The sequence below is a fragment of the Marmota flaviventris genome, chromosome 2 (assembly GCF_047511675.1).
Source record: "Marmota flaviventris isolate mMarFla1 chromosome 2, mMarFla1.hap1, whole genome shotgun sequence".
Taxonomy (NCBI): domain Eukaryota; kingdom Metazoa; phylum Chordata; class Mammalia; order Rodentia; family Sciuridae; genus Marmota; species Marmota flaviventris.
This window is the reverse complement of record NC_092499.1, coordinates 113,575,153-113,594,181: the sequence shown is the minus strand read 5'-3', so window position 1 is coordinate 113,594,181 and position 19,029 is coordinate 113,575,153. Positions and strand designations below refer to the sequence as shown.

At 52.2% G+C, this 19,029-nt stretch overlaps 1 protein-coding gene and 1 non-coding gene across 2 annotated transcripts; one reads left to right on the top strand and one right to left on the bottom strand.

Annotated features, from left to right (window-relative positions):
• Positions 1 to 4,739: 4,739 nt before the first annotated feature.
• LOC114085121 (U6 spliceosomal RNA) lies at positions 4,740 to 4,846 on the top strand. Its single transcript, XR_003581409.1, has one exon. It is a non-coding gene; the product is annotated as a U6 spliceosomal RNA (small nuclear RNA).
• A 5,794-nt stretch (positions 4,847 to 10,640) lies between these two features.
• Skor1 (SKI family transcriptional corepressor 1) lies at positions 10,641 to 18,767 on the bottom strand. The gene is given in 10 exon segments (XM_027926227.2): positions 10,641 to 10,735; positions 11,243 to 11,308; positions 11,825 to 11,899; positions 12,115 to 12,189; positions 13,526 to 13,597; positions 14,066 to 14,173; positions 15,099 to 15,189; positions 16,237 to 18,436; positions 18,660 to 18,703; positions 18,705 to 18,767. Coding segments are annotated over 10 exon segments (2,889 nt in total).
• Positions 18,768 to 19,029: the final 262 nt, after the last annotated feature.

Sequence of the window (19,029 nt, the reverse complement as noted above, 5' to 3'; positions counted from 1 at the left end):
AGTTAGCCTTCAGAGTCAGAGTGGGCTGGGAGTAAAAGTTCCTCACTGACTAGCTGTGTCCTTAGGCAGGTCACATAAACTCTAGGCCCAAGCTTTCCCCATCAATAAGACAATAAGAAACCCCCTTGTGCTTACCTTCAGAGATGTTCAAATGAAACAGGACACTGGAGGAAGCCCTTAAAGGGCAAGGAATCCCACCAGGAATTAACAGGAAGCAGTGAGTCACTGTGCTGTCCTTTCCCAGCAAGATCACTGCATCTTAACCTGAGCCTTCAGTAACTCTCACCCAAGACCTAAAAGACATCTAGGTTAAAACAATTCCCAGAGAGCTAAGAAAAGGAGCCAAAATTGGGGAATCCTCCCCACTTCATTGTTACCACTTTTAAAAACAATTTGTGTCATCTACATAGTTGCAAAATTTAGGAAAGTAGAAGACAGGAGAGTGAGGATGTGATTATGTTTTGAGTATTTTTATACCCATCGTGTACTTCCCAGGTGCCCAGGGACTGTTCTGAACACTTGGTGTGATCAGCTCATCTAATGCGCTAGAGCCTTTCACATCTAATCTGCACCTGATCTTCCAACCAACCTGCAAAGCAGGCAGCAGGGTCACATCCTAGAGGCGAGGAAACTCAGATGGTCAAGAGGTTCCAGGAATTAATATGAGATCTGGGGACAGTAAAAGCTGTGCTGCCTCCCTCCAAATCCAAATCCTTGGAAAGAGCCAAGATTAGAGTGCTCACCACAACAGAGACCAAGCCAGTCAGCCGCAACTCTAGGCAGCTGCCTCAGAGGCTGGAGGAGAACCTCCAAGAGGTCCTCACATGGCTGACTCTCCTCCTATCTCACGTCACCCTCTGAGCTTGGGCATACTGCCCTCTTTCCATGCCCCACTCTTCCCAGGCTCATTTTGGAAAAAACTCATTCACTTGGAGGTGAATTAGTGGGAGAGTATGCTTCAAAAGAGAAGTATCAAGGGCTAGGGCTGTAAGCTCACTGGTAGAGCGCTTGCCTAGCACATGTGGGGCACTGGGTTTGATCCTTAGCACCACACTCAAAATAAATATACAATTGCCAGACATGGTGGTGCACACCTGTAATCACAGCAGCTCAGGAGGCTGAGGCAGGAGGATCCCAAGTTCAAAGCCAGCCTCAACAATGGCGAGCCACTGTGCATCTCAGTGAGACCCTCTAAATAAAATACAAAATAGGGCTGGGGATGTGGCTCAGTTGTCAAGTGCCCCTGAGTTCAATTCCTGGTACCCCAAAAAGAAAAAAATAAGTAAACAAAAATAAAGGTTCTTTTTTAAAAAAAAAAAAAAAAAAAAAAAAAGACTCATCATGGAGCAAGACTTAACCCTGCATAGGAGCTGCTCAAAGGCTTTTCAGCAGTCTGGGTGGCAGATCCTCCCCTGCTTCAAACCCCTCTAGCTGGACGCACTCTGTGTTGGAGCCTTTGGAGCTTCTAGGGTCAGGCCTATGAAGTTAGCACACCAGTCCAGGGCAACACCTCCCCACAGTAATGCCACTCATCCCAGGGTGCCACAGTCAGAGAAGGTATGGCAGCTCCTCTCTGCACCCTGATGCTTCCCCTCTCCTGGAGCCAGTGCTGTTCCAGGCCCTGCCCTCCAGATGAAATGAGACACGAAACATAAAATGTTCTATGACCATAGGGGAAACACTCTAATTTTAGAGAATCCTAGGATCTTGTAACTGTACCGACATTTCCTCATATGAATGAGTCCATTTCTTCATTGTTAAAAATCAAATAAAAGCTGGCTATAATGTCTCCCTCTCAGGGTGGTGGAAAGTAACACCTTCGACAGGTCTGGGCACCATGCCTCATCTCCTTGGGTTCTGCAGCGCAGGACACTTAGGGAAGATTGTCCAAATTCTGGTCACCTCAGGTGGAGAGAAGCCAGCAGTTCTGAAGGCTGGCAGGAACTCGGCTGTCACTGCAGCTCCAGGACTGCCAACCAGTGCCTGTTCTTTCTGGCACCCACACACTTATCACCTTTCATGCCTATCCCCTTGAGGTCTGTGGGGTTTAGGGCTTCCTGGGAAGTCCTTTCCTTACTGAGACCCTCCATACTGTCTCTTCTCCAGCTTCATGCTTATCCACCCACTATCTTAATTAGGTTTCACTTCTTCAAGGTTCCACTACCTTAACATGGACACACTAGGGACCAAGTTTCCAGTGAACATTGGGGGACACACCATATCCAAACCATAGCACCCTCTCTCTCCCTTCCTCCATGTTGGGCCTTCAGAGTTGAGACAAGCTTATGGTTTGGCAGACCCTGCAACCTAGGACCACAATAGCCCTATGGACTGCTCCTGGGCCTTTCCAAAATAATTAAAAAAAAAAAAATAGTATTGGATTTTTACATCTTGCTAATGATGTTCCCCAGAAAAGCCCTTCAGTTACCCAGTTACAAGAATTGCAGCAGGTCAAGGCTGGAGGATGTTCAAGATCAACTCTAGGGTATCTTAAATTTTTTTTTTTTAAAGAGAGAGAGAGAGAGAGAGAGAGCGAGAGAGAGAGAGAAATATATATATATATATATATATATATATATATATATATATATATATTTTTTTTTTTTTTTTTTAAAGCGGACACAACATCTTCATTTGTATGTGGTGCTGAGGATCCAACCCAGGCCGCACACATGCTAGGCGTGCTACCGCTTGAGCCACATCCCCAGCCCCAGGGTATCTTAATTTGCCAAAGATAAAACAGGACCAGAATGACAGGTTCAGGGAGTTGACCAAGGTCACAAAGATAGGGCCAGGATGCTGTGAACTAGAACTGAGATCTCTCTCCTCTGCTCAACTGCCCAACAAGAAGCAGATCAAAAACAACAAACAAACAAAACACACCATCTCTGGCTCAAAATAACACAGGCTTGTGTAGCCAGAAATGGCGAACAATAACCAGGCCTGTCTCCTGCTGGTTTCTACAATAAGGCAGTTATGAACTCACTAGCTGTACCTGTCACTGTGACACGTGTGCCCATTGACTGTGTCGAAAAGGCTCTCTCTCTAAATAAATGGATAAAAACGTGGATGCTAATTGAAGATTAGCATCATCTCCCATCAATGTTAATACGCTTTTTGGTTATTTGCAATTCCCTTTTGTAAATCTGAGGGAAACATCATTGCCCAAATTAGCTCTTTTGCTCAATAAAGGCCATATTAGCATTCTGAGGTTTGCAATTGCTGTTTGTTTAGAGACAGGTCAGATGAGAAGTTGGGCAGCCTGCAGGTTGATTTTCATTACACTGAACACAGGTAGAGAGGGGGAAGACTCGAGTCCCCAGGCCAGGCACTCCCCTCTCACAATACTGAGCCATATAGCAATTGGGGGAGTTTCAATTACCTCCTTGGTGTCATCCCTGAAGGACTGGCTCCATTGCATGAAAATGACTCAGATGTCTTTTTTCTGCCTTGAATTCTGTCCCTGTCCTCTCAGTGGCTTCCTCTTAAACTGAAGCCGACTTCATCCTTCAGTCTCTCTATGCCATGCTTTCTTTATGGCATGTCTCAGCATTGTGAAGGCTCCCTAGTATTTGTCTGGCTCCCTCGTGGAACCCAAGCTCCCTGACCACTCAATCACACACAGCTCCAGCCCCAGTACTGACATCAAAGGTGCTCAGTATTTCTTGAAGGAATGATGGCAGACAGGAAGAAAAGTCAGGGCTGAGTCTTGGTCTAAGAGGGAAAGCGAGGTGGGGAGGGGGTGTTGCACTCTGATCCCAAATCTTTTCTCAGAGCCCTACTGTGAAGAAAAGACCAGTTTTTGAAAATAGACTTCCTAACTTCTTTCATCACTAGCAGGATCATCTGGGGCTGATGGTTTAACCTCCCAGAGCCCCGTTTTCTAACCTGTAAATGGGTGAGAAGGATACCAATTAGGTTAAATGTCTGCTCCTTAGTAAGCCCAAGATCAAAGGATGGTCATCTTTCCTGGACCACCACCAACCCCTAATCACACTCTGGAAAATCAGGTCTCCAGAGTGGGCACCCTCTCTCTTCCCCTTGGCTTTTTAAGCACAGGGTTCTGATCCCCAGAACCAGGGGAAAACTGAAGGAGCACCCTAACGAGGCCACCCCCCACATGATTCCTCAGCCTCAGTACTGACCGGTCCCTCCCCAGCCCCTTCCGGCTCACGGGTGGCCCCCCCCTAAGGTCACAGGTCAAGGGTCTCCGCGAGGGCATGGCTCGATCAGTGTGAGCAATCTTTTTCCAGGTGCTGGAAATGGGGACTTCACGGGCACCATGGCCCCTACCACCAAAAACGTCCTGGCATTTCGCACACTGCTCTGCAGACCTGAGGGCCACGGTGTCGTGGCGTTGTCCCACACAGCAGTCGCAGAAGAGCCCAGGTCTGAGTCCTCCGCGCCTGGCCAACCCGCGCAGAACGAGCTCACCAACGGCTCGCGCCACGTGACTGCTTCTGCCTGTCAGCACTGCTAGCGAGGCGCGCAGAGGTCGGGCGGGAGGAGGGCCAATTTCCCATACTCCCCTCATTTGCATACACGATATAAGGATGTTAGGTAAACAATTAGTTTTAACTTGCCTTAAACACAAAGAACATTTTTTAAGACAGCAATATAGGAGGCTGTAATTTCCAAAATATTTTGGGCTTTGAAAAAGAGTCACACTCTCGTTCACCATAACTGTAAAAACTTTCAGATTGTGAACCTTATATAGCTTCTGGGGAGCCTCTACAGACGTGCTCGCTTCGGCAGCACATATACTAAAATTGGAACGATACAGAGAAGATTAGCATGGCCCCTGCGCAAGGATGACACGCAAATTCGTGAAGCGTTCCATATTTTTCTACCCCAGGTCCACTCCTGTTCAGTTCACACCCTAATGTATACAACTCTTTTTGCCTACGGGTCTGTTTTATTGTTTGACCCGAGGTAAAATATAGTAATCCCAGGAGACTGAATGAAAAGAGGTGGTACCTAAACAGATTAATTACTACAATGCCTTCTGGCTTTTGGCTCCAATTTTTTTCTTACGGTCTTCTTTCAGCTTCCCTCTGCACTCTACTGAATGTTGCTGCACCTTACATTTAAGAACAGGTCTTGAAAAATTGGCCCATTTTAGGTCAGAAACACAACAGGACCTTGTGTAAAGATAAACAGACGAAATAACACTGACCGACTCCTCTGAATCTTTAAAGTAATAACAACCACCACTTATTTTTTCAGTATTCACCATGATACTTATTCAGTATCACCAATTCTCACCTTCATATTCCTGATATTTCTGTCCACTGTGCATCACTGTCCCCATTTTACAGGGGACAGGGATGTAAAGCAACCTGGGCAAGACCGTGTAACCAAGTGGCTACACATCCTTATATATAAAACCTTTTTTTAAAAAAATATCATTCTTTTCAAAAGAAAAATGGCGTGTTAGCTTTGTTGGTGCAAGAACATGCACATGAGTTCAGCAGCCAAGACCCCAGAGATCCGCCTTCAGCCGCCACACAGCTCTCAGGACGCAGTAGAGTTGGCGGTCAGATGCGGAGCCCTGGAGCCTAGGACAACAGCTGCGGGTACTCTGGCCGCCTGCAGCTACCTTGCATCATTCCGAATAGGACGAATGGTCTTTATCAGATTAAAGCCGAGATTAGGGGGTCTGTGGGCCCCCTCTTTGCACTTCCTCAAGAACTTCCATGCATAAAGTTAAAGGACAACATCTACTGGTTGGTTTTTCTCTTCGTCTCTCAAAGATGCCTGGAAACATCTTGGGCAACTGGGTGAGTAGTTTTAAAGCTCTCCTTCTGGTGCTAAAGAGAGAAACTAACAATGTTGGTGCCACTCCCCCTCCTTCAGCAAGGACAACCCAGGAGACACAACTCAGGAGACAGGAATTTACTAGTTTTTGTTTTAGGAAGGAGGTCTTATGGAGGCCAAATCTCAGTAAGTGCTGTTCAGATTATTCTAAAGAAACTTGTCATTCTTCTTAGCATGATCACTCTCTTGGAGCAGGAATTAGGAAAAGACACAGGCAATTCCTAGTTCTGGAAAATCCAAAGACCTGGATGACCTTCCTGGCTCTGAGAATTGCTGAGAGAAGTTGGGCAATTCACTTGCCCCCTTTGGACATGTATAGTCAAAGAGACTATTGGCACTGCAGGATGCCTTTCCAACCTGGGTGCTTGTGGATTCTTATAAATGCGTCTCGAAAATTCAAGAGGCCAGGCTGGACAACGCCCTGTTACGTCCCTTTTCCTGAGCTCTGGAGGAATAGAGGACCACAGACTGGGGCTAGAAAATGAACTGGGAGGGAGTTGTGGTCTTCTCAAACACAGATTGCACTTCTTATGTGCCAGGAGCTTTACATATACTAACTTCTTATATACACTATATCCATATAGTTACATATACTATATAGATATGTAGTATATACATATAATTATATGCATATGTAGTATATACATATAATTGCCTACATATATACATATATAGTGTATACATATAGTTGCCTATACTTAATATATATAGCATATATGCTATATACATCTAGTTACATATACTAACTTCCTATGTGCTCAGCACTTTACATAATGCTAACTCATTATGTGCACAAAACAGTTCCATGAAGTAGGTACTATTATTACCCTCATGTTAGAGATGAGACTGGAGGATCAAGAGATTTGATGACTTGCCCAATGTCACAAAATTAGTCAATGGCAGTTGAGATCTCAGCAAATCTGGTTATAGTTTGGGCTTGTTACACTGTGCTGCTTCTGGGATGGAAAGGTTCTATTTAGAATTAATGGAAAAATCATTCAGGTTTAATCCTGCTTTTGTTGATATTCTAAATTCAAGGCAGGAGTTACATTTCTCTAAAGGATCAAGGCTACACTTTACAACAGGGTAAGTGGTCATTGTTGGACAGGTGCATGGCAGGTGACCTTGCAAAATGTGAGGTATGATGGGGCCCTTTCTTTGGGACACAGTTAGAACAGGAGGAAAATTTTTCTATTTTAGGTTGGCAATATCTTCCTTGATACCTGCCCCCCAAATGAATCCTATTTATGAAGAATCTTCTTTCTGAGCAGTAAGCCTGTGCTTAATTAACCTTATGCAAATCAGCTTAATTGCTTCTCAGTGGCTGTTGTCCAGAAGCACCTATGGATTCCTTCTCTCAGACATTTCCAGCACCTGGGTGAACCACCAAGTTGGAGCTCTTTCTTGTGAACATTTGCTGTGTGCCTGTGGAGCACTGGGTGTTGTGTTGGAGATCACAAGAAGTGCAAGGTGTGAACCCAGTTGTGGAGGTACTTACAGACCCACACAACCAAGGATCACAAAGAGAGGGAGTGCCTTGTTAGCCTCATGAGCCAAGTGTCATGATAACACAGGTTACTCTGGAGTTGAAGGGTCTTCTAGGTGTATTTTCTTCCAGGTTAGTTCCATTGGCAGAGGAAATGGATGTGGGAAGCACGACTTACTCAACTCTCTCAGGGAAGTGAAAAATAAAGCAGCCTGATGCTGTCTCTACTTGCGGCTCCAACTTTGTTCAGTTTCTTGCCCTGGATCTTCTGGACAAGTGGGGATAGAGACCATATGTCAAGCTTGCAAGAGGACTGGGAATTCTTCTGGAGAAAAAGCAGCGGGAGGTGGAGGGGCTTGTTTACTGGGTCCGGTACCTCCAGATCTCGTGCCAGAGCCAGATCTTCTGGAAGCACCAGTAGGGGCTAGGGGTGCCGAACCACATACCTGGAGACTGCATCTCGGAATACATTCTGTGGCTCACCGGCCGTTTTAAAGCCCCCTCCCAGAGAGCCACGGTACCGGAATCCCGGCCTTCAAGCGTTGACTGTAATGCCTAAAAACCGTCGCAAGGTGGCAACGTTGTGGCGAGAAATAGACTTAAAATCCTGGGTGGTTTTTTAAAGCATATTTTCCCTATTAATGTTTCATTTAACTTAATTAGAATCTGGTAAACTAATTAAAGTAGCTACGAGCCCCGCAATCAGCAATAATTCGTATAATTATTGATAATTACATCCATACCGATCGTTTGGTTATCAACATTTTGGGGAGGGAACAAACCACTTTCAAAGGGATGCAGAGCCCAGGAGGGCTTTTGCAACTGAACTTTCTGGGTCGTATCCACCTACACCCCCAATCCACAGAGATTCCGGCCCAGATGGGGCGCCTCGACCGGTGGACTCCGGCTGCCTGCTTGCTCTTTTCCACTTTGGGGCAATTTGGAAGGGAAGGGTGGAAAGGAATATTTGTTAGGCTTCTCTGTTGGGGCACAGCCATGGAACTTCCTCCCTAAGTGATAACTGTTATGCCCATTTTACAGAGAAGGAAAGTGCACCGCCACAGGTGCATTTATGCTGTGGGGAAATGCGCGTGCCATCTCCAACACAGCGTGGCAGGGCTCCATCTCAGCTCCGCTCGCCCCTGGCAAGCCCTGGGGATGCAAGTCACTTCCTCTCTGGAGTTCGCTTCGCAGAGGGTGCAGTGGAGAAGTGATCTGGTCGGCCCGCCTGTATGAAAGGCTCCAACTCCCCGGAAGGTCCCAGCCTGGAGACCTCGAGGCAGTACCTCACAGTTTGCCTGGCGCCCCCACCGCAATTCTTTCCCACACGTTCTCTCTTGAGTTTTGCCCTAGGAATATCCCCGAGCTCAAGGGGCTCTGGGACTGGCTTCCTTCCTCCACTGCGCGGCAGACTCCGGTGTGAGCCCCTTACCGGCGTCCCGGGGCGCGCCAGCTCCGCGCGAGGCCCTCCAGACCACCCCCCACGAAACTCATGGCCCGCACCCCCGAGCGCTCAAGCCCGGAGCTACCTGGCGAGAGACCCTGGGCCGCCACCCGCCGCCAGGGTCTCCCCGCCTGAGAGACTTATAGAGTTAGTCTGGGGGTGTCTGGAGAGCTAGGCCATCCTGGCGCAGGTCCTGGCAGCGGTTGGAGTCTTACTCCCAGAGCGTTTCCATGAGCCTCCGGGGACGGGGGCCCAAATGTCATTTTGTAGAGGCCCAATCGGAGGCCCAGGCAAAATAAAGGGCACAGCACGGACCCTTGCTAGTCCGACTTGGAGGTGAAATTCTGCCGGGGCTGAGTGATTCCCAATACCAACACTTTCCCAACCTGGAGGTGCGCTGTGGGAACCGGCCGACCAAGGCTTCCACAGGGCGAAGCTTCATCAACCGCGCGAGTCGGGCTTTGGATGCCCCAGCCGAAGCCCGGCGAGTGCCTTGGCCCTGGCACCTGCGGACGGCAGTCCTCAACTCCACTTACACTAAACTGGAGGGATTATCAAAATGCGGCCAGGACTCCCTCCTTTCCCGTCGCGGTGGAGCCAGCGGGAGGACCTATGTGAATGAGCGCTAAAGTTCACCTTTTCCAGGATTGTCCCACTGAGGCTCATCCCGACCCAGCGCTGCCAGACAGACCAGCAGTGCCCACGCCAGCTAGAGGCTATTCTGGTTGAACCCAAACTCCAGGCAAGCCTAAAAGTCTCTTTATTTCTGAAAGCCCGGGAGGTGACTTCCCTGGACAGGCGTGGAAATAAGGCACGAATGAACCCAGTCCCTACAAGCGTCTTAAGAGAAGGGACCACCTTACCAGGGACCTTACAATTATTCCCTTTCCCTAACCGGGGCCCTTAGGGTAGGGTCCCTAAGGCAGAGAGGAGGTGACCTGGGGGTGACTGGGTCTGGCTGGGTCCGTTGAGAAGTCTGGGAACTTGCTTCTGTCTAGGTGAACAAGCACAATTCTAATCCTGGGCGCCCTAGACCCCGCACCACTGTCCCCACGCCCCACCTGTGGCACAGTCCTCTGCCGGCCCCGCCCCTTCCCTCCCCGCCGCCCCCCCGCCGCCCCATCCCCTCCCCCCCGCCCCGCGCACTCCCAGGAATTGACAGATTTTCTTTTTTATTAAAAACAAAAGTCTCGGATACAGGGTGGTCTCCCAAAACAGGCTTAAGGTGGTCGCCATCTCGTGAGTCAGTTGTCGCCCTTTTAAAGTGCTGTTACATCGAGAAGTTACAACTACAACATAAATAAATAAATAAAAATCCAAAGCGGGGGATGCAAAGGGGACTGGAAGTAGGTCCAGGAGAAGAAAGAAAAACAACTTAGAGTATAAATAAAAAGTGAATCTAATACTGAACCAAGAGACTCACAGTACATTTATATCCATTGCACATAGCCACTTAGTCATTAGGAACAAGAGAGTGGACGGGACTGGGAGCGCGGGGCGGGCGCAAGCGAAGTCGCTACATTGTATTCACAATTGGGGTCCGAGGCTGTACGCGGGCTGGGTGGGGGGTGGGAGATGTCCTCCCTCTTCCCTCCTCCCACCACCCCCGTGGGTCCAGTTAACCCCTTGAGGTCCGATGCCCTGGAGTTCAACCGAGGGGCGAGGCGGTATTTACACTTGGAAACTGAGCCGGGGCCCTGGACTGGGACGCCCGGGAAGGTCCGGACAAGGCCGGGCGCCCGGAAGGAGGACCGGCGGACTGGCGGACGGGCGGCTGTATTTACATCGGTCGGGTCCGAATGGCTTGTTCCTCGCTCTGGGCCGCCACGGCAGCGGGTATTTACAAGAAGGAGCAGCATGGCTTGAGGGCGCGTGGGCGCGGCCGGGCCGGCCCTAGGGTAACAGTGGGGGCTTGAAGGAGCAGTTGCCAGTGCAGTGGCGGGGCGTCAGCATCTTGCAGGAGAAGTGGTGCAGGGCGTCGTGGGCTTCTAGGGAAGAGAGTGGTACCAGCCACGTTGGCCGCCGCACTTGCCTCACCTGGCCTCTGCAGTGCACCGTCCCACTCCCCCCACCCGACTCACCCTTTGGGCTCAGGGGTTCTCAACCGACCAGATCAGAAAAGATATAGGAGAGAAGCTGGTGATTCAGAATCATCGCTCTGGTTAAATAGCCCCATTTTACAGAAAAGGAAACTGAGGCGCAGAGAAAGAGGGATCGACTTGCCCAAGGCCAGAGTTGAACCACAAGGCAGATTTTCTGATATTAAAGCTCAAAGGACACTTTCTTCTTACCCTGCCCTTCTAGAATAATTTCCCCCATTACAATCAATTCCCACTCGTCTCTTCTCAGTTTCTGATTCATGTAGACCTTAGCCTTCCCCCTCATTAGCCTCGCCATCCATCCATCCATCCATCCATCCATCCATCCATCCATCCATCCCATAGTACAGCCAGCCCCCTGGTAACGGTGCTATCTTTGTTTCGGGGGTTTCGCACCTTTTAATTTCTGCTGTATGGCGTAGCGCGCCTTCCGCTCCTGGTCAAGTTCGTTACATAGAGTATCTGGAAGACATGGAGGATTGGTGAGGAAACGCAGACCACCTTCCGGCGGTCGGGGTCACAGTCAGGGCTACATCCCTCCCCTTGGCGCGGCCCCTCGCAGAAACAATTCTGGGGACGGGGGGGGGGGGGGGAGGGGGCACCAACACTCCAAACTGCAAACTGACAGAGGGAGGAAATGGCCTGGGATGGCGCTTAAAGGCAGACGGATCTAACCAAAATTAAAGCAAACTTAGGCATTACTTCCCAGGTAATTTTACGCCTCGATTTTTAATTTAGAAACCATGGAAATTGCCGCGATAAGAAGTTCAATCACTCCATGTAATGATGCCTGCAAGCCGTTTGCTGGGCTCGCTTGCCATTCTGAGGCTAATCAGAGTATACAAAGGATATTAAATAAAAAAAATAATTGTTAAATTACCTTCAATTTAAATCCAAATGACTGAGCCAACATTGCGGCTCCTGCCAGACGAGAGGCAGTTACGGCCCATGCACGCGCTCACCTGACTCGCGTCTTACCTCTGACAATTTGCAGCTGTTGCACCATTTCTTCTCGATAAGCCAATTCCCTCTTCATTTGATCCTGAAAATTATCTGTGCAAATTGATTAAGTGAGAGCTGTTATGCACAGCCTTCCCCCTCAGCTCCACTTCCCCACTCCCTCCCATCTTCACCCCTACCCCCACCCCCACCCAGTCCTATGCCTAGCTGGAAACAGAGTTCTTCCCCTCTAGCCACCTGCCTGTACCCCATTCCTAGAGCAGGATAGGTTGACAGTGTTGAGATGAGTTGAGGAGGGATAGAAATACCTTTGAGACTCTGAAATTCTCGCTCCAGCTTCTTTCGGAGATCCATTTGCTCCAGGAGCAATTTTTGCAATTCTTCTGTGAATGGGAGAGTGGGAGGTAAGGGAGGGGAATGGAGAACTCAAGGGACCCATTAGGCATTGAGGTCTTGCTCTGGCTAATAGTCCTAGAACCTTAGTTGGTATACAGGCCTTCAGAACTCTAGCTTTCCCATTCCAGTCCAAAGGATTTGAGTGAAGACTCAGGGCTAAGTGGGTAGGATGCCCTGGAGAGTCAAATTCAGGAGGATGGAATCCATTTTGGATTCCTAGACCCTGGTTCCAGGAAATGACTGGGTTGTCATCTGCTTTAAGTTGTTCCTAACTCCTTAAGAGGATGACCCACAAAAACCTTATTTCCCACTTCAAATGACAGTTCTACTCCCTTCTTTCAGTGCAAATCAGGGAGAATGTGGTCAAAGCCTTGGACAGCTTTCCCAGAGAAATAGACATACTCAATAACAGTTTAGTTGTAATATAAGGAGATGCCCATAAGAACCCTCATATAAAGCACCAGTGATTGTGAAGGTAATGACAGAATCTGTAACTAGGAAAAATGGAAAAAGCTTGTGTTCCTTCCCCCACCAATTTCCAAGATCATTCATGGACTGTGGAAAACACTGTTTAGAGCCCTCAGAAGCCACTTCCAGACAAGTGGAAGGGGAGGCTGCCCTAGCCATGGGGCCAATAGTATTTGAGCCCTCCACATGAAGAGGTTCCTCTGAAACATAGCAATGGAAGATGGACAGGCAAAGTGGGGTTTGAGACTCCCTTCCTCTATGCTTCAAGCCAACTTCTCCCCCTTGCAGGCAAAGCAACCCTGGGGGTCCCATTCTGCAAACAAGCTCCATCTTCACAGAAATAGTTACATGTTAATTCCAGGGAAAGTACTGTAACCTCTCACCTGTTCCTAAAATAAATGCCTCTTTGCAATCTTACTCTCAAAAAAGGAAGGAGGAGGAGGAGGAGGAGGAGGAGGAGGAGGAGGAGGAGGAGGAGGGGGAGAAACAACCTCCTGTTTTTCCATGGAGTTTGGGAGACCCACATTATCCTGTCTGATGTTCACAGACATTGAGTTCTAAGAATCAGTGCTCATTTCTCTTTCTCACTGGGCTATTCAAGACCGTCTCAGGCCTTGGGAACCTAAATTTCTAATAACCTACAGGGGCTTGTTCATTCCCTACCCACATATACACATATACCTCTCTGCCAGGATGTGTTCAGAGGATTATCCTTTCTACTTAATGAAATAAAAACTCAACCTCTCTCCCCAATAATAAGGTCTTCCCACATACCCACTACAGCAACTACCTCCCCTCTACAGGAGGGGCCCATCCCGGCAAGCACAGTGTACCATTTCACAGATTTCACCTCACCTCTGGCCAGGTTTTCAATATCTTTCTCCACCAGCTGAGTTCCTGTGACATCCAAGGTAAGCCCTTCTTCGCCTGGGATATAGGGGGAGGTAAGAAGGATTTTGTCTCGGGAGAAGGCTTGAGAGGGGAGGGGTGAGTATCCCGGGAACTATACCAAGTCACGGACCTACTCCAGACCCTTCTGCTTTTAGAGAAGGCAGTTACAAGCGGTCAGTACTAGACACCTTCTAAGCCATCATTTTAGGGAGTAGGAGAGTGGGCCCCAGGGAGATAGGCTATCCTAGGGAAGGAAATGCTTTGACCTATTTCAGATGGGTGAGGTGATCTCTCCATTTCCTCTTAGTATGTCCACTACCCTTATCGGAAAAACCCCAAAGGGGGTAGCTCTGGAACCTGGCCTGCATCTCCCCTGCAACATTTAAATAGTAAGTGGCAGCCTCTTGCTCTTGATTGAAACCGCCTCACAAGCCTGTGGAAACCTGTGCGACGTGGGTCCCACAGCCCGGCGGCGAGTGGGGCTCAAAGAATCTCAGTGCTCACCTCGGTCTGTATTTGTGGGACTTGGCTGGGAGATACTCCTTTGGTCTGAATAGGATTTCCTCGTTTCCAAATCATCGGCGGTCGAGTGATTGTCTTCCTTATCTGGTTCTTAAAGGCAATAAACCGAGTTTCAAGGAGAAGCAAAGAAATTGTGACCCGGATACTGCCAGCACTGCCGCGGTTGGGGCGCCCAAGCCCTAATTAAAAACGTGGTGGCCGCCTCTGGTTCCCGACTGTGAGCCCAGGCGCGCGCCCTGAGGCTTTGGGCAGGGTACTCCCTCCCCCGCACATGGTCTGCTAGTCTTGCGGCTTCACGCCACTCCCCAGCCCCTCGAAAAAGAGCGAGACGAGCAGCCGAGCCCACCAGGGACGGGCGACCTACATCGTACGCAGATACTGGGGCACCGCGAGCGCGCGTGGCCGCCGGGTCTGTCCGCGCGATTCCCGCGGAGATCGCAGCCCAGGCAGCGGCCTAGCGCGTAGTGTGGTGCGTCAGGAAATTGTACTGGCTTGGTTGCCTTCGCTTGCCCAGATTTCCAAGACCCCTCCTCTGCTGGCAACCTGGCCTGAGCCAAGTGCAGGCTCCCCCGCCCCCCACAGTGGGCCGACGCTTCCGGGGTATCCAAGCGCGCAGCCAAGCTCGCTCATCCTTCGCCCAGACCTGGCCCGACCACCGGGAACCCTGAAGACCAACACACTTGCTGAATAAATGAGGGAACCTGAAGGAGATGCAGGCGTGATTTTTTTTTTTTTTTTAAGATTTTAACCCTCGTAGGAGGTGTACTGGAGCATGTGTGTATGTGTGGTGGAGAAGGTAGGTTGGTATTGTTTTTTTAAGTAATCAGCCCGTGGGAGTTGTTAGGAGTTCTCAGCTTCCCTTTTCTTTCATTATTTTTCTTTCCTTCTCTCTTTCTTTCGCTTTTTCTGCGTCTCTCTTTCTGCCCTCGGCTTCCCTCGCTGGCCTCTTTTGGGCCTACCCTCTATTCGCACCCCCTCCCCTATCACAGTGGCCAGAGGCCTTGGAAGGCGTTACCGTGGGCCTCGGGGGTGCAGAGGTAGGAAGCAGTGGGCCCCAGCGCCGCCGCGGCGCTCTTCACGTGGTCATCCCTCTCAGGCGCGTACACCTGCTGCGGCCGAGAAATGACAAGCGATTAGGGGGGCTCCTGGTGGCTGCCGGAAACCGCCCAGTCCCGCCCCGCAGCCAACAGGAAACTCCTAGGAGGTAGGGGAGGGTGGCTTGCCCGCGGGACCTAAGGGCAGGGGTAGCGGGGACGCACGTGGCGCACCCTTGTGCCCCTGCGCCCTTGGAGTCTGTCACTGTTGTAGATTCAGGTAATTATTGGCCCTCGCGAAAAAAAATACTCGAAACATGAAGCGGTTCCCAAGCCAAAGGCCATTCAAAGCCGCCCCGGTTCTCTGCGCTCGCCTCATTTCCCCCATTTCCCCTCCTGCCCAGGCCTGGGTCCTATCCTAGGCAAAAATGATGCTTTCGCATCCGGTTAATGATTCGTGTTTTAATGAACCGAATGGAAATGTATAGGTGTGCGCACCCACTTTCAGGAAGGTCAATGATTCCGGCCTAGCCACAACCTGTTCCTCCAGCCCCAGCCCTGCCAACATTAGAACCCCCTTGTGCCCCGCGCACGGTCCAGAGACAGTTTCCCAGCATCAAACCCTGTGAACGGTTCCTAATGAGGGAGTGTGAAGAGACTCGGAAAGCTGCTGGTTGGGGTGAAGGAAGATTCCTAGGACTCAGTACTGCTAGGATCCTAAATGGGGAGAGGACACCCTCTCCTCTCGCTACCCACTAGCTCTCCTTGGAGTATGAGAGCGTTTCTCTCTTGGTTTAAGTCCCTCTCTTTCCTCGTTCTTCCTCTAGAACCCTTTTATTTCTCTCTGGTGTCTGGCAATCTCTGCCGGTTCCCATCCTCACGCCTAACAACAAACACAAAGCACACGCACTCCCCAGGCTTGCCCCCGATCTTCCGAAACCTCACTCGGGGCCCCAGGACCCCAATTCCACAGCGAACCCAAGGCTGGGCCTGCTGGGAGCAGCCGGGGCTGCTGCGCAGAACAAAATTCGGGCCTCCCGCCGCCCACTTGGGGTGCTTTACATGAGAGTGGTGGGGTAAAGGGGTAGGTGCTACCGGCTGAGCGGTCTCTGAGCTCACCTTGGCCGTCGTGGGGCCTCCCAGGGGCCCGCAAGACTCTCGAAGCTCATAGCCGCCGCTTGGCGGGCTTCTCTCGGGTCTCCGCACCACATCATCCGCTGCCAGGTCACCAAATGCAGACCCGCCAGCTGGGGGAGGCCCGAGGCGGCGCCGGGGCCGAGGGCTACCGCCATCGGGAGAGTCTGTGGTGCCATCTGCGCCTGAGGAAGCAGCAGAGAGGGGCCCAGTGGGCTGGTCCCCGTCTGGGCCACCTCCCGCGCTGAGCGCACTAGGTTCGGTCTCGTCCTGGGCACCCTCATCGTCGGGAAAACGGTTGGATTCCACGTCCACCTCCGGCTCATCCGCGGTGTCCACGTCGGGCGAGGCGGAATGGTAGCTGGAGCTGCCCTCGCTCAGAAAATCTGGGCTCACGTAGCCGCCGCCTGTCCCCGCGCCTGGCCCTGGCCCACGAGCAGGCCCCGCGCTGTACACCTCTCGGGCGCTACCATACAGCTTGGCAATACTCTCGGTGTCCTTGACCACAGGTCGGAAGGCAGACACGTAAGAGCCCTTGCGTGCTGGCGGCGGCGGTGGAGGGGCCAGGGGGGGCAGGGGTGGTGGTAGTGCCTCGTCAGCGCCGTCCTCGTCCAGGGGCCCGCGGGACAATGCACTCGGGCAGCGCTCCTCAGCTCCGAGGCCGCTGTCCTTGGCTGACTCAGCACCGTCCAGGGGCTCTGGGCCGCCGCCGCCAGCAGCCGCCGCCGCTGCCGCCGCCGCCGCTGCTACAGCAGCCGCTACGGCCTTTGCTTGGCTCTGCGCGGCGGGGTAGGGCGGCACCGGGAGACTGCCTGCAGCTGGCCAGAACATGGGGAACGTCGGGTACACAGTGGCGGCGGCCGCCGCTGCAGCTACCGCTGCTGCATCCTTCGCTGCCCCAGAAGGTTGATGCCCCCAGAACATGGTACCGCCGCCCGGGCCGGCCCCTGCTCCTGGGGGCAAGTGGCCGGTTCCCGGGCCACCTGCACCGGCACCAGTGCCCGCGCCGCCGCCGCTCCCAGTGCCAGGGCCGCCCTTGGGTTCACCTGCACCCAATACTGGGTCGTCCTTTTTGGGGCATAGGCCGAAGGCCGTGGGAAAACTATAAGGATGAGGGAAAAGTGGCGGGGGCAGCTTTTGCAAGAGGCCAAAGCCTTTGCTGGGCACCGGGATCACGGGGTAGCTACGTACGCCTGCGCTGCCACCAGGCCCTCCAGGGCCTGTCGGGCCGCTAGCTCCTCCCGCCAGGCCAAGTCCGCGCTGTGGGTGGGGAGGAGGTGGACCCGGAGGCCCGGCCGCCTCATCTTCACCACAGCGCAGGCTTTTGTGGGGCGGTGGGCCTGGGGCCATTTCGGCGCACCCTGGACCCCCGCCACCACCGCCACCAGTTCCACCCTTCCCTTGACCACCGGACCCGCCATTAGCGCCTCCTCCGCCACCTCCTTGCAGCGAGAAGGTCCGCTTGCGCGTGCCACCATTAAACATAGCCTTGACGTCCTCCCAAGCGTGGCTCAGTTCGTCTGTGGCCGACTTGTCACTGAGTTTGAGGTGACGACGCCAGGAGTTGAAGTTGGCGGCGTCGGGCTGAGTATACTTGGCATCGGGTGTGCGGTGCGAGTGGAAGATGAACTTGTTAGGCGAGAAGTACATGCTGCAGTAGCCGCACTTGATGCACTTGGCACGCGAACTGTTGTAGCGCGCAGGGATGAAGCTGCCACGCGAGCCCCAAGCACACTCATGCACCACATCAAAGGCGAAGTTCTCGGGCAGTTTGGGTGGTTTGTGCTCGCCCAGGAATGACTTGCACAGGCGTTCGGCCTCACGCTTGGTGATCATGCCGCAGCGGCGCGAGGAGATGGGCATGGCCCCGGCCCGACGTAGAATCTCCAGCTGCACCGGCGTACACTGCACGCACGTGATACCCAGAGCCACTCGTCGGTTGTGGATCTCATTGTAGCTGTAGTTCTTGAGAAGAGTGTTGGAGATTTGCGCCAGGCACAGGCGCTCCTGGCCGTCGATGACAAGAGACACGATAGGCACCCCATACAGCGACGTCTCTCCCACCTGGTTAGGTTTGAGGGCGCTGGAGCCCGAGTAAGGCTGCAGCTCCTGTTTGGAGTTTGGAGAGGAGCTGCCCTCGCGCCCCGGCCCCAGCTGAGTGGTGAGAGCCTCCATGCCGCCGCTCCTAAGAAATAGAGAAAGCAGAGAGCAGATGAGCCATTTTCAGCGCCTTCGCCTAGTCCCGGGCCCGCCCAGCTGGGCGCGCCAAGTCGGGCGCACCGAAGGTATTGGCAGTGGGGATTCAAGCTCAGTTGTTCCCTGGACGGGCGCCTTTTGTTATTCAGACCCGTGGTGGTGCCGGAACTAAAGCCCCTGGGGTTTGAGGTAGGAGAAGGGGTAATGAAGACCTCAGAAATGCCCCAGCTGCAAGAAACCCAATTCCTTTTTTTGTATTGGGAAGGAAGTGGGACCCAGAGATGGAGAGTGACTTGCCCAAGGCCACACAGCAATGCCATTGCGAAGTCCAGGCTTTCTGGCGCCCAGATCCACGCGCCTTCAGCCACCCTCGCAACCTGCCCTGCCGGCCCGGACTTCGGGGACGGTGGCCCCTCTGCTCAGTCGCGCATGCACGTGGGCGGGAGGGGGCAGTGCAAGGAGCGGGGAGGCGAAGGAGGGGCGGACACTGCCCATCTCCAGACTGCAGGAGGTGGGGTGGGGGAGAAGGAGGAGGAACCCAGGGCTGCTTGGGAGGGGAAGAGACAGAGGCGACCGCTGTTC